Source organism: Chinchilla lanigera, unplaced genomic scaffold (genome assembly GCF_000276665.1).
Source record: "Chinchilla lanigera isolate Chin_1 unplaced genomic scaffold, ChiLan1.0 scaffold00018, whole genome shotgun sequence".
Classification (NCBI taxonomy): domain Eukaryota; kingdom Metazoa; phylum Chordata; class Mammalia; order Rodentia; family Chinchillidae; genus Chinchilla; species Chinchilla lanigera.
In genome coordinates, this window is record NW_004955419.1 from 16416947 (window position 1) to 16432117 (window position 15171).

The 15171-nt window shown below is 38.9% G+C and overlaps 1 protein-coding gene across 4 annotated transcripts in view; it reads right to left on the reverse strand.

Annotated features, from left to right (window-relative positions):
* The window catches only part of Musk (muscle, skeletal, receptor tyrosine kinase), a 96497-nt gene that overhangs the window by 29177 nt on the left and 52149 nt on the right, over positions 1-15171 (reverse strand). For all 4 annotated transcript variants that reach the window (XM_005382735.1, XM_005382734.2, XM_005382733.1 and 1 more), the window contains one exon: positions 6231-6390. In XM_005382735.1, the coding sequence (XP_005382792.1) occupies positions 6231-6390 (160 nt within the window). The remainder of the gene's footprint in view (positions 1-6230; positions 6391-15171) is intronic.

Sequence of the window (15171 nt, forward strand, 5' to 3'; positions counted from 1 at the left end):
ACAACCATGGTGAATTCCTACCCTCTTGTCTAGTGAAACTATGTATTATCTCCAATGTTTTATCTAATAATTTTTTTATTCTCTTTAATGGTTTGAACAATCTTCCATTCTTACATCTGGTAAACTGAGGAATGTAGTTGAAGATAACAATATGTAATATAACAACCACTGCTACTTCCTATCATTTTGTCTTGAAACCCTGTGCCACTTTTAATGTCCTTGCTTTGTTTTGTTTGTTTGTGATGTTGGCATGCTGCTATTGTTCATTTTATTCTCATTTACTACTCCTTTAAATTTAAAAAAAAATTTTTAAAGAAGCTTTGCTCCTCTTCTGAAACATACATCTACTCTATTATTAGAAAGCTGCCTGCTTATAAAAAAATACTCACCTTTTGTGCCTAACTTCAGAACATCTGGAAGCAATTGAGTGAGACTACTTACTGGCTGTTCCTCATTTATTCTTTCCCTCTTTATTAAAAACAAAAACAAAACGCTTTTAATCAATTTAAAATGCGATAAATCCACCATGAAACACCAGGACATATGGTCTCTGTTTTGCTGATAAGAACTCTCTTTTCTCATAGTGGTTGACACACTGAACGGTAAAGGGGATTGTGTGTCCCCACCAGGTCACCACATGCCTAAAACTGATCTCCAACATTTGGGGGGAAATGGGAGTATAACTATCAGACCATCAATAGTAATAATCTTTTTGTTTTTTGAAATATGGCAAATAAAACTATGTGGTTCATTTTGTTGACCAATAATGAAGGTTCAGGTCATTAAGAGAATCAGGGAATGCTGTCATTCACATTGGGAGACATCAGCATTACAGTATCAGATTAATCCCTATTGCCTGTTTTTGGAGATGCTACCTATATTCATTTGAATTTTAAATTAGAGACCAGAAGTCCCAGACCCTGTGGTTAGTCCAAAGAAGAGATAATGCAGCAGAGGATACTTTGGTAAAATGGGGAATGGCTACTAGTAGAGGAAGGATGCAACCACAGATTCATCCTTGCACCTGAAGACTGCATAAGCACAGACAGAACTCTGGACCTCGCAGTCTGATAAAGAACCACATTAATCCCACTGAAAATGGGAAATACAAACATCTGTGTTACTCTCCTGAATCCTTGAGTCTTTCAGTGGCTCCTGGCTTCTCGAGAACATTGCTTATTAGGGGATTATGGGCTGTCCTGCTGGTCTCTGCCATCCCCTAAGGGTTCTCATCACAAAGAAAGGCAAATGGCCAAATACCCAGCCTCCTGGTGAGTTTAGATGGCAACTTGAGCCACTGGGGTTGTGACTGGAAGGGAAATGCAACTTCCTCATTCATAGGGAGAGTTTCCAAGAGTTTTTCTAACTCCTTTTGATGACCAACAACAAATGTAAATGACTCAGAACGAAATATATCACATTTCTCAAACAATGCCTAGGGATTTGGGCAGACACATGGAAGCAGTTTGGGCCAATCTTGATTTTCTGTTGTCCTTTAAACCCTAGAAATATCATTAGACATAATCCTAAGCACTAGACCAGCTCTTTCCAATTTCCAGTTTCCCTGCTGGGCTGAATAAACACACAGATGGAGTAAAATCTTCCAAGTGAAACATAGGCTGTGACAGAGGAGGTTGCTGATCACAGAACACAAGGGAAGCACGGGTCCGGCTGAAATGAGAGATGGCAGACTCTGGGGCAAGAAGCACTGCCAGAAGGGTAAGAGGAGGCACCATGTTTGCTAGAAGCCTGGACCTCTGAGCAGCCTTGTTGGAGGTCACAGGAAAGAGAGCTTAAAGCAAAAATGAAGAAAGCATGCGCCATACCCAAGTCCTGGGAGCTCTGTGGAAAATAAGATCATGATTATTTAAAATACTCCAGATTCCTTTTTCAAAAGACTGGTTTCACTTCTCTGAAATATTGGTCTTAGAGATACCCCATGGTTGGGTGGTAGTTTCCTTGGGGATAACTTCCTAAGGCATTCAGCAGGTTTAACTGACAAGAGTAGGTCAAAGAGAGGAGGAGAAAATGGCTGGTGTCTCATGTAGCTCAGAGGTCCTATTTGATTACATGTAAAATATCCTCCTTAGGTCTGCTTGGGGGAATTTTAGGAAAAGCAGGGTGTGAGATCCCTTAAGAGTCAGTGACACCCAATCAGAAAGACAGATGAGGGATTGAAAAAAGAAGTTTTGGAGATTCTTATGAATTAGTGCTGGGAATAACACTAAAAATCTAGCAAATTTCTGATTCACAGACATGTGTATGATTTATCATACACACTGTAGCTCTTCTAAGCTTTCTTTTCCAGGTTTTGTCTAAGCTCCTACTTCCTTATTTGATCCCCAACACTGCAATACTATGATCCTATATGCAGGCAGATTGAAGTGTTGCTCATGCAGGGCAAAAGAGGGCAAGATTCCAGGCCTTCATTTGAAGGTTCGTATTGTACGCTGTACCAAAGTTCCTTGATGACACTTTCGTGACCACTATAAATATATCCTTGTCTAGGGTGGTCTCTAATCTCACTTCTGGGTCTCAATCCCCTCTTTCCTTTTCTAAAATTGACCTCCATAAATACTGTTGGCAGGCCCATTGACTAGTCAAATCATTGCTGGTTTCAGTCTACACAACCACTGTCACCTACTGAGATGACTGCTTTTCATCTGCATTCAACTCTGCTGCTCAGCAGTTTGTAAGTCCTCTGTTGCTACATGTCAGCCTAGGCACTGCTCCCACTATCCTTCCCCCACGCAAATTCCAGTTATTTTTCCCATGCAATATTGCTGACTGGTCTCATCTTTTACTCCAGGACAATGCCTTCTTATGCAGCCTGTCTCACACCTTAAAGCTCTTTGTACCACCTGAAGATACCATCATGTTCTCAGGACTACAGATTTCTCTGTTGGTGTATTCTATTTGTTAAAGGAGTTGGATAGGTTCTCCCTTGGACTAGGACAGGGTGGAGAGATGAGGTTGTTATATATACTGTCATGGCAATCGTGCTCTTAGTCTTAAAGTTCATGCCCACAGGATAAATACACTTTTGTGTAGAATAGGCATAACCATTTTACTAGGCTCCCCTCCTTCTTGGCCATAGCACGACCTCCACCACCATCTTTGTTCTTATCATGAGTTGGATCTGAAGGTTACCTACCACACTAGAGGGAGAATCCCTGACCAATCCTTCCACCTTGATAACTTGTGGAAAGGACGAAGGTAGAGAGATGAAGAATTTGGATATATGTCTTGTAGAATTTCTTTTCAGGACCAAAGTCTTAGAATAGACATAGTGATTAATTAAGAAAAAAAAAAAAAAAAAAAGAAAGAAAAAACAAAGGAGAAGTTTTAAACTGCATATTTGGAATACTAAATGGAAAACACCTCCAGGGACCCTGTACCCTGACATCCCCTGGTTACAACATCAGTGTAAACATAATAGCATGACATGGTTGGGTAGACAGCAGAATTTAATGAGCAAGTTTTTTTTTCCTTTGATTTTTGTGTAATTTGAAAGGGATCCAGAAGCTTCTTTAGGCCCCATGAGGGATAAAGAGAGAGCTGAATTAGGATTCAGCAGGCTTGCTCTAGGGCCATAGTAGAGACAGACAGGGTGACCTCATGGCTGAGGCTGAAGAGTGGACTCTAGACAGAGGCCTGGTGTCAGATTTGGCTGAGATGCAAAGCACTGTGCTGTACCAGAAGGGACGTGAAGGGGCTGAGTCAGTCAGAGAGGCCCTTTGGGTCCCAGCTAAGCCAAGAGATGAAATCACAAGTTCCCTAGCTGCAGATGTCACTGGTGACTAGGGGAATTCAAAGGACACCACAGCACTGACACAAATCCTATTCTCCCTACCATCTAGTGGGAGAGATAGGAGGAGGAGGGGAGAAAGAGCTCTGGCCTGGGATTATCTTTGAACAATGAAAAATTATAGGAAGTGAGATTCTCTTACTGATTTTTTCCTCCATTCAGTGAAAGTGTAGGTTAAAAAAAATCAGGTTTTTAAGTTTATGTGCTACTACTTAAGTACTCAGATGTAAATGTGCTTTCTCCCTCTCACACTTGAAAATAGGTACATAAGATATATTGAGAAATTGATACAGATAAATATTCTTTTAATAGGTTTTGATACAGTAAAGCAAAGATGGTAAGACTAGATTAATTCCAGATAATTCAAAGGCATCTGAAATTTTGAGTATTTTATTACTCCCTTTCCACATTCTTATATTTTATTTCATTTATGCATTACTGTTTGTTGTACACACATTGCTCAAAATCTCAAACACATTTTTCCCATCCTGATGTAACAGTCAATACTTACAAATCTTATTTTTATTCTTATAGGGTCCCAAGAGTAATCTCCTTTTCTCTATGTACAAATCACTGTTGCTGTTCAGAGCATTACAACTGTGGTAGACTCCTGGAAGAGTCTCCTAATTGCTTGCAATGCCTCCTGTCTCTCTGACATTTTCTCACCTTTTAATTTGCTAAGGGATATATCTAACGTATCACTTGTTTCCGCTAATAATTTCATTATTCTTGTTCATGGAATACTACATCAAATCTACCCACCTTTTTGTAAGCTGGTCAGAGCCCGTATTTCTATCCTCTCCTCCCACCTTCCACCCCACTGAAGTCTCCTTGGTGCTCTAGCCAACAGACTTGCTGCTTTCTGGAAGCATTTCAATCTCTGTATCTTACAACCACACCTTCTGCTCAAAAGGTAGCCCTCCTAAGGATTCCCTTAAATTCCCCCTCTCTTCTGTGCTGTTGTACTTTACATTTCTACAGCACAGCATAGTCTGTACCATGATGTAAAAGAGTAAACCTCTATTCTAGATTGATAGTTCCTGGAATGAAGGATCTGTTGGTTAATTAACCCATTTGTTTTCATTGCTTACTATAGCCAGTACAATAGTCCACATCCAGCATAGTGAATAAACATGCATGTGAAAGTATATTATAAACAGCAAAGTGCTGCATGAATAGTAATTGCTTTATCATTATTTGTGTAATGTACTTTTAGGAGTCTTGTCATTCTCTGGAAGAAATGATTTCCTATGACTGATATGATGTCTAAACATACCGGAAACAAGAGCTGCCCCTGGAGGAGATGGTAAGGGAACTTCAATTTGGGAGTCTTTTTTTTCTTTCCTGGCCATAGCCCAGCAAGGCCAACCATGTCCGGGGTGCCATGTATATGTTTCTATTCACTTCACAATAAAAATCACTGCCATTACCGGAGAGTTCTCCATCAGGGAAGATCAAAGGAGTGGCACTGTAGTGAGAAACAGCCTCTAGGGAGCCAGCCCTGGGCTCAGCTTCTACCAGCATTTGCCTTACATGTCAGGCCAAGCACCTCTTTGCTGAGCCTGCTATGAATATAACAAGCCTGGTATTTCCTGATACAGGGATTATTTCCATCTCTAGGAATTCCATAAATGTTCTCCAAAGCCTTTGGAACATTTAAATCTTAAAAATAAACCTTTATAATGTAACATAAGTATCCTAAAAATCCATTTGTCAGCCTTTTTTTTTCTTGAAAATACCTGTAAGTCCTGTGGTCATTTGCATAAAACAAGAAAGGAAAAACCCACAAATTCATGCTCAGGGTCAACACAGCTTGAGAAACAGCCCTGCAGAAATGGGCTCAATCAGGTTACACGTTTGCTGACTTATTATTTGAAAGCCTTGGCAAGTTTAGTTAACTCAGTACAAGGGAGAAAGTAGAAAGGGGAGGAGAGAGGGAAGGGAAAGAAAATAGAAGAAAGGAAAGGAAAGGAGCGAAGATAGGGAAGGAAAAGGGAGGGAAGGGAAGAGGTAAGAAAGGAAGCAATAAGGGAGTGAGGAAAACAAAGGAAAAAGCAAGGAAGAAAGGGAGGGAGAAGGGGGAAGGGAAGGAAGGAAGGAAGAGAGAGAGAGGGAGTGTAGGAGGGCTGGAGGAAGGAAGTTAGTTGTCGGCTGGTGCTGGAAGAAGTGGGGATAAACTGCTGAGTCATGACAAACCACAACTCCTAGAAGTTGTTATTCCACACTTGGATAATTTTGGAGCAGTAAGCTTTTCAGACAACAAATCAGCCAGCATCCATATCTAGGCCATCTCTGAAGTGTCTTCGTGGAGGGGAAAATAGCCCAAAGTGGATCTGAGTAAGAAATCAAAGATTTTCCCCAAGAACAGATGTGGAATAGAACAATTCTCCTCTCTCAGAGCAAAGCTGCAGGCCCCTCCTACCTGCTATGCTGATGGTCGCTGCTGCCTTTGCAGTACTGTATTTCTCTCCATGTTTATTGGTAGCGATGCAGGTGTAGAGACCTGGCTTGGTGATAAACAGCTGCAATCTTGAGTCAATCACTCGGTCTTTCACACTCTCTTGAATGGACCCAGAAGACACCTGATCAAGTCAGGATAAATTAAAAAAAAAAAAAAAAGAAAGTAGGTCAAAGATTTCCTAATATATTGCATCTGTACAGTAGAAGGGGAAAGTATTAGTTTTATGATCAAAAGACATGTGGTAGACTGCAAAAGTGTCAAAAAAAAATTTCTACTCCTGTTCCTATGTTTTTGTAATATATCTTCAGACCTATTCCTTAAGTAATAGTATCTTTCTCCACACTTTGAATCTCCATCAGCTTGTGATGTGTTTTGGGATGACTGGGAAGTGACTTGCAAAGTTCCTGCACACTGTGGCTTTCTTTCCTGTGGAACCATGGCCTTCCATGAATAAGCCAGAGCTAGTAGCCTGCTGGAGGATAAAGTACACACGGGCCATTTGTCACCACTGCTTCCAGAGGGAGCCAACAACAACCAACAAACATGCGACTAAGGCTATTCTGGACCAACCAGCACCCAGTCAAGTTGTTGATCACAGGAGCCAAACCAGCCATCATCAGGTAATCTCGACCCAAATCAGCAAAACATTCCAGTTGATCCACAGTCTTATAGTCATTAATGAACAATTAGTTTTAATCCACTAAGTATGGGGCTGGTTTGTGATATAGCAACCCATAATCCAAGAAATGAAAGATATCCTGTGTGGATCCTCCAAGGTATGTCCCTTATAGCCTGAAGACAGAGCCTGTCAAGTTTGAGGGGTTGTAGACTTTCAGACTTATTTGTATAATACCTGTTGTTGCTTTCTAAGTGCATATCAGAAAGTTAAATCGTTATCAAACAAAATGATTGTGAAGCCAACTCCAACTCTGAGGCATGACATAAATAATTCTGGACTACTTCAACCAGAAAGTCAAATGTCCTTGAAGAGCTAGAATATCAACATTATATTAGTACAGAATTGGGCAGGTTAGTTTATAGTGCTTATTCATTAGTCAGCCAGTGTGTCTAACTCCATGGTAAAGACAACAGCCCAACACCTATTAGGCTGCAGAGTTAGAGTTTACATCCTAGGTGGTCTGACAACAAGCCTGCGCTTCTAATTATTTTGTTCCTTGGTCATTCCCTGTCCTAGAAGTGAACAAATGAGGAATCATGAGAAAACAAAAATAAGTTGAGTGCAGCAGCTAACACCTGTAGTCCCAGTTACTTGGGAGGCCAAGACAAGAGGATCCCAAATTCAAGCCCAGCCTGGGCAACTTAGAGAGACTTTGTCTCAAAATAAAATAAAATTATGCTTTAAGAGGGCTATGTATATAGCTCAGTGCTACAGACTGCTTACCTAGCAAGTGTCAAGGCCCTTGGCTTAATCCACCAGAACTGCAAATTTAAGTCAATGAATAAATACAAAGAGGAAAGAAAAGAAGAACAGCAATGATAATTATTGTTTGGATCTGAAGTGTTTCTCCCGGCTTTGGCACTATTGGAAGGTGTAGGAAACACCAGGTGGGACCAGTGGAAGGAAGTCTGGTAGCTGCACCCATGAAAGGTTTTGAGGGCCCCTCCCCCTCCTGTCTCTGCTTCCCTGCCACCACATGATACCCTCCTCCACCACGTTCGAATTGCCATAAAGTACTGAACCATCAGAGGTCTAAAGCCACAGGACCAAGCAACCATTGACTGAAACCTCCAAAATTGTGAAAAGATTTTCTCTTTTTAAATTGATTTTCACAAGTATTTTGTCACAGGCTCAAAGATCTGATTTGATACAATAACCTTAACAAATTAACCAACTATGAACAAAGTAAATAACTGAGAAACGTTACTAGGGGCATAGCACTTTAACATGGCAGTTCTTCCTTTACTGTGTTTTGAGTACTCTGCCATTTTTTCAGTGATTACTCTTCCATTGTAACTATTTGCATGAGGGAAAAATAATGCCAGTTTGAGGGAAATTGGAGTGAATGACAATTAAGAAATTGGCCCATGATTTGCCTTAACCTCATTCGGAGGTGCAGAGTTGGGGACCATGGTAGCCCGAGTTTGACTGCCTTCAATCTTGAAGAAAAGATTCTTCTGTCCAAAAGTAAGGAACAAAGCCAAGAAAAAGGAATTTGGAGAAAGTGTTTTTACTATTTTCCCACACGAAGATTTTCACAGACTAGCCAGGAGAAGAGGAGCACTAATATATACCACCTTTCTTCCTAGCTGCAGGTGGTTGACTCTCCCTGGCACCAGACATATTCTGTAGCAATTAGGCAGTGGAAGTCTGTCCAGTTTCTTACTTGAATCTTTATTCTCTATCCTCATTACTAGTCTCAATCCCTGTGGTAAAATCAATTAAGTCCCTATGTATCAGTTTACCTTAACTAGGAAAACTATTCGGGTAAAATCAAGTATGGTGATATTTTCCCCACATAAGAAGACTGCTCTCTATGGGAAAATGACAAAGCAGAAATATATCTTTGCAGATTTATAAACTAAGTTGGGAATTTCAACTGAATTCATTATTATTTTTATCAGAAGTGCAATATGTTATGAGTACTCAAATTAGATAAGAAAAAGATCCAACAACTTGAAATGTAATTTTGTACTTCCCCTGAATTTTAACAAAGCAGCCAGGAAAAAATAAAAAGCTAAAGACTGGAAACTTTCATGTTCAGTCAATATACTTTTATGTTATTTTGTATTTTGTGTGTTGTTTCAGTTTACATAAGTGAAATCTGTAAGATAGCTGTTTTCTTCCTTTGTAAAACTGGTTCTCTCCTTCCAGAAGTAGGAAGAAACTTGGAAACAAACACTCTCCTCGATGTTGCTGAAACTTCTACTCTTTTCATGTTCACACCTCAGAAAGTCATTCTTTAATCCCTCCTCAAGGTCACTGAAAACATTCTTGGTAGGAAAGAGAAGCAATTTTTAAGATGCCTGACCTCTCTTCTCCTGGACTCCATCCAGGTGTCGAAATAGTTCCGTGAAGAGACCAACAAGTTACAGGGCTCGCTACTCTATTACGATGTGACTCCTAAATGCTTTTCCTCCTGTGTCCAGAGGCCTTGCCTGCCTCGTTGGTGACTCATGCACAGCAGGCCTTGTTAGTCATAGTTTGAATTTGTTTTTCTTTCTTCATGGATCACCCTGACCAACAGTTTAGTATTTTTGATGATCTAAAAATAAAAACAACCCTCTGCCCTCCAGTTGAATCCTTTTGCACCACCCCCCAGGTCTGAAAGATCAAAGGGATGAGTCCAGATTTTTACTGTGCGCTTTTTCGAAGGTACGGTTAAGAAATACAGAGTACTGTTGGCCATTCATACCCTAGAGTTCCGTCTCTGTGGATTTAACCAACAGTGGGTCAAAAAGATTTTTAACAATTGTGCTCATATTGAACATATACAGATCCTTTTTTTGTTATTATCCCCCCAAAATTCAGTGTAATAGTTATTTAAACAAACTTTACATTTTATTAGGTATCACAAGTAATCGCGGGGTGACAAAGTATACAGGAGGATATGCATAGGTTGCATGCAAGTGCTACATCATTTTATGGGAGAGACTTGAACATCCAAGGATGCTGCTATCCACAAGGGTCCTAGATACAGTACCTGGGTTACTGAGGGATGACCACACTTAATCGAAGTGACTATGGGGTACTTACAAGAAGTACATTGTTTTCTCCAAGTCACTCAGGCATACTGACCAAACGAGCTGGATAAATAGCTCTCTGCTCTCAGGTATGGTGCTCTGTCTTTCTGCTCTAGTACTGGCTTTTAACTTGATGGATATCTTAAATTTGTTTAACTGTACTGATCATTACACTGTATATATGTACATCAACACATCATGTTGTATACCTTCAATCTACATAGTAAAAATTTTAAAAAGAGACAGCAAAATAGAAAGTTCTCTTAAGTAGGTACATTAATTTACACAGGAGATAATATGCATGAAACATCTTTGAAGGTTGTAAAGCAGTATAGACCTGTGGGATATTTTTTATTATCATTAATACATTAATAATGCTGTCTCGAGCAAATCTAGAGCTATGGATAACCTGGTACCTTCATGATTTGACCTTAGTACAGGAAGACCTCTGAAAGGTATTTGGCCTCAGTGTCCCTTGCAAACAAATGTAGCTGGCTGAGAACACTTTGTGAAACTGTTAGAAAGTGGCCTAGTGGGATCCAGACTCAAGAAACTATGATAATATCTCTCTGTGCATCATGCATAAAGGGATAACAGTGAGATATTTCCATATTGTTTCTGATTTACATTACCATAAATATTGGTCTCTTTTAAACTGGCTGCTAAATTATCCTATATAAGACTTGTTATATAAAATAATGACTTTTAGAAATCTGCATAAAATACAGATAAGCCTACCTGTAAGAAGATTCAAAAGCACGATCTTCAAAGTAGGTAATTTAGCTATTTATTTTACAAAATTCATCTAACAAATGAAAATATTTTAAGGATTATTTTTATTGGATAAAACAAGAAAGTCACTTAAACCTTCTAAATTTTTAGTTGAATGCCTAAATAACAGAGGTATTGTCATTATAACTTTCAGTAGAGCTGTGTATTTTAAACAAAAAGATTTTCTTCTTAAAAAGATCTGTTCTATCTATATCTAATTATTCTGTGCAAAATTATAAAAGAAAAGGAACATTACCAGTCATTCTGAAGGTCTTGTGTTACTAGATTACAAATTTTTATGTCATTTCCATAGGAAGAAAGCAAAATATTTCTTAACCATTTTGGTGCATATTTCTTGATGTTTTCCACCTCTAATTGTTCAGGGTTTCAGTTTACTGGTATGTACATAGAGAGAAGAAAAGACATTTTCCTTTATACCATGCCATGTACTTAGTAGACAGTTAGGAGGTTAGTTCACCAACTTTTGTCTCATTGAGAACCACAGTTCAAGCTCTGTTTCATTCTCTGTCAAAAGCTCTGCTGAGTTATTCCAAAGACTTGTTATATGTAATTACTTTGATTTTCCAGCTCTAAAGCTCACATAGCTTCTGCTCTGCCCAAACACTATCAGAGCTGTGAGTTCCTTCATGTTCCTCTACATGGACCTTCTGGTTTCCTACATTTACGACATTCAATGCCTGAAATTGCTTTCATTTCCTCTGATTTGCGTCAGTACGGGCAAAGTCATCTCCATTTCATTTTTGACATGGGTCATATTACCAAGAATTTGGCTATAAAACCAACATGTGCTGAATATGAGAACTATGAATGTATCTTTATTTTCTTCCTGGAGGAAAGTCACTATTTGCTTTATGCCCATTTTAGAATCAGAGTCACAGATCTATTTTGCTTTCTATTTTGGTGAATCACACCTTAAATAATTAAATTGAGGGTCTCAGTAAGACCAAACTAACTCCAGCTATCCTCCTTTTATTAGACTTAAACTTCAGAAGGATGTAATAATATATCTTCCATTTCTAAACTCATATGAGGCTTTTGAAAATCCTGGATTCTTTTTTTGGTGGAACTGGAAATTGAATCCAGAGCCTTCACACTGAGCTACCTCCCCAGCCCTGTTTTATATTTTTTATCTTGAGAGAAGGTTTAAAGTACCAAGTTGCCCAGACTGGGCTGGAACTCATGCTCCTCCTGCCTGAGCTTCCCATGATGTAGGATTACAGGAATATTCCACCACTCCTGGCTTGAATTTTTAAACAGCATGCATTTTTCCATTTTCTTTATTACTGTTCTCACACAGCAAGACAAATTAGCAAAGTTATACTGTCAATCCCCCGATTTCTTTAGTATTTCTTCTACTACCTTGAGAGACTGAAGATAATTGCAACAGCTTCCTCAGCAGAAAACAAAACACATTATCTAATAGGATTCAATCTCAATGGACACTTAACGTACAATTAAAGCGGTAAAGAAGAGCAAGGACTATATGTTACTTTGAAATAACTTCACAAAATTAGAGACCATTAATCCTGATGTCATATAAGAGATCGTCTTTGACAGCCACCTGACATTTTTCTGTGTCATTATCAGCATAAGAAAATCAATGTCTAAATGGCGAATAGACTTCTTCCAAATCACATTAGCATTAACCAATTAAGTGCCCCAACTTCCCACTGAATTTTCATTCTACCATGGCCCAAGTTCCAAGCTGACAAAGTAGCATTCATTTGTTTGTTTACTGTATTCTGAAGGGGGATATGATAGACAGATAAGATGAACCAATTTTAATGATTAGTCATGATAAAAAGTACTTTCACTTATCAGAACAGGAAAATACTTTCAGCAAAAAACAGCAATGATAAGCACTGGAGGTTTGTAAAAGAACACAAGACATTCCTTGCTACTGAGGCGGCCACAGAATGTGGCATCCTTTTCCTGTTTTATGACATCCATTAAGATTTCTCACACTAGCATACTTTGTTTTCCACATCTTCCTGTCCCCTCCCCTTCTTCTTTTTCCTGTGCCCTATGCCCTAGTTCTCACCTTTCAGGCTACAACCAGTTTTCTTAGACTCACATCATTTTAGGGACTGGGGTAGGGTGGGGTGCAGAGCAGAGGATTACCACCCCACCCTAAGTTTGAGCTGTTAGGGATTGAACCCAGGCCCTTGCACATGTTAGCCAAGTGATTTACTACTGAGCTACACCCCCAGCCAGAGACCATCACCTGAGATTCCTTTTTGCAATCTAATTTTTTCATATCTTTTCCCTTAATGTGGTATAACTGACAAATAGAAATTGTATATATTTCAGATGCATGACTAGATGCTTTCATATATGTACACATTATGAAATGATCACCATAATGAACTAGATAACCCGTTCCTCATCTCACAGAATTGTTGTCCATGGGTGTGTATGGTAAGAACACATATGACCTAACCACTTGGAAATTTCAAGCATATAATATTGTTAATTATACATACTATGAGGTGAGGTGCATTAGATCCTCAGAACTTATCCATTTGCATAACTGAAGTTTTGACCCTTTGAACCAACATCTTTTCCTTTTCCCGACTTTCCAACCACCTTTCTATTCTGTGCTTCATGAGTTTAGCTACTCCAGATTTATTCACCTGTAATCAAGAGAGTGCTATATTTCTCTTTCTGTTTGACTTATTTTCCTAGCATCATGTCCTCGAGGTGCATCCACATTGAGACACCTTTGAATAAAGGGACAGATCTGGGGAATATCACTTCCAGTGTCCTGAGTCTTTCTCCCTTTTATCATTCTGGAACTTTAGGTTGTTTAACTTTATTTAAAAATAGTGTACAGACAGACACGGTGGTGAATACCTGTAATACTTCTGGGAATCTGAGATTGAAGGATGGACATTTCGAGCTCAGATTGGGCAATTCAGCAATGTGATGAGACCCTTTAAAAAGTTAAAAAGGGAGGGAGGACTAAGGATGTCACTCACTGAAAAAGCCTTGAGTTCAATACTCAGAACTGGAAAAAATACACAAAATAATTTGTGGCAGTGCCTCAAGGTTACCCTTCTTATATGCAGCAACATTTTCTAAGCCTGCAGTATGCCAAGCGCTAATGGGAAATTCCTGCTGAAAGTCTGCTTTTTATGTTCTGTTTTGCTCTCCACAGTATTTGCCCTTGATTTAGTTGCTGCTATTTAAATGTAGTGGAGAAATGTTACAAAAGTATAAAAGACAGAGGAATAAAAACCATTTAGGAATAAGAACTATGATATGAAAAAACACAATGGGATTTTGGGGGCTTGTCTTTGTAGTTGTCAATATACCAGGATACACACACACAGAGAAAGGGTCATATGAAGATCCAACATGGCCCCTGAACCTACCTGCAAGCCAGGAAGAAAGCCTCACTAGAAACCATTTTTTTTGGTTGGTTTTGGTTTTTTTTTCCAGTACCAGGAATTGAACTCATGACCTTGTGCTTGCCAGGCAGGAGCTGTGCCACTGAGCTAAATCCCCAGGCACACTAGAAACCATTTTGGTAGCACCTTAATCTTGGTCATTCAGTGAGAAAGTAAAGTTTCTGTAATTTAAACTACCCCATCTGTACTATACAGTGACAGAAGCCTTAGCCGACTTATACAATCCTGAAGAAGAAAAAGTAGAGGACACACAATAATTTTAAGTCCCTGGAGGAATATATCTCAGATTGGGTAGAAATGAAACTTAATGTGATTTCAATTATAATAAAAGATTTTGCCTTCCTAAAGGAAAAAAGGTCACCTTTTCTTTTGGTGATACTAGCATTAAACAGTTTGAGACCTTCCTGAGCCTTTAAAATGCTACTGTTAACATCTTATAGAAGAGTCATGTATGTTCACTACACCCAAGTTACCACCGAGTTGGTGAGAGACCATCCTGTAGATGATGGAAAATGAAAACAGCCAAGTACCAGTTAGATGACCTATCAAGAACCAGGTTGTTTAGTAATTCTGAGAGTCATCCTCACCCTCCCAAGGGACTGAATTGGTCATGGATCTATCATCTCTTTAGGGCAAGAAAATGTCCTTGATAGGACTAGCTAGACAGTTGGCATAATGTCCCTTGCTGTACCATAAAGACTTAGGAGTTAACAGATCATAATTGTGGTTGTGATAGCCCATTAAAAGATAGACCACTCCATTTTGAAAATGGATGCAGTAATCTTGAATAAAAATTAGAGCAATTTGAAATGGCAGAATGGAACAAAAAATAATGTTACCAGAAATAAAAGAATGGTTTTACTTAAGGAAAAACTGGAATACAAAGCAAAATAAATAACATGTTCATCAAACAGTTAATATAATCACTGACAAGGTATTGTATTGAGTTCTAGCATATATATGTATATATATATATGTATATATAAATCTCTAAAGGA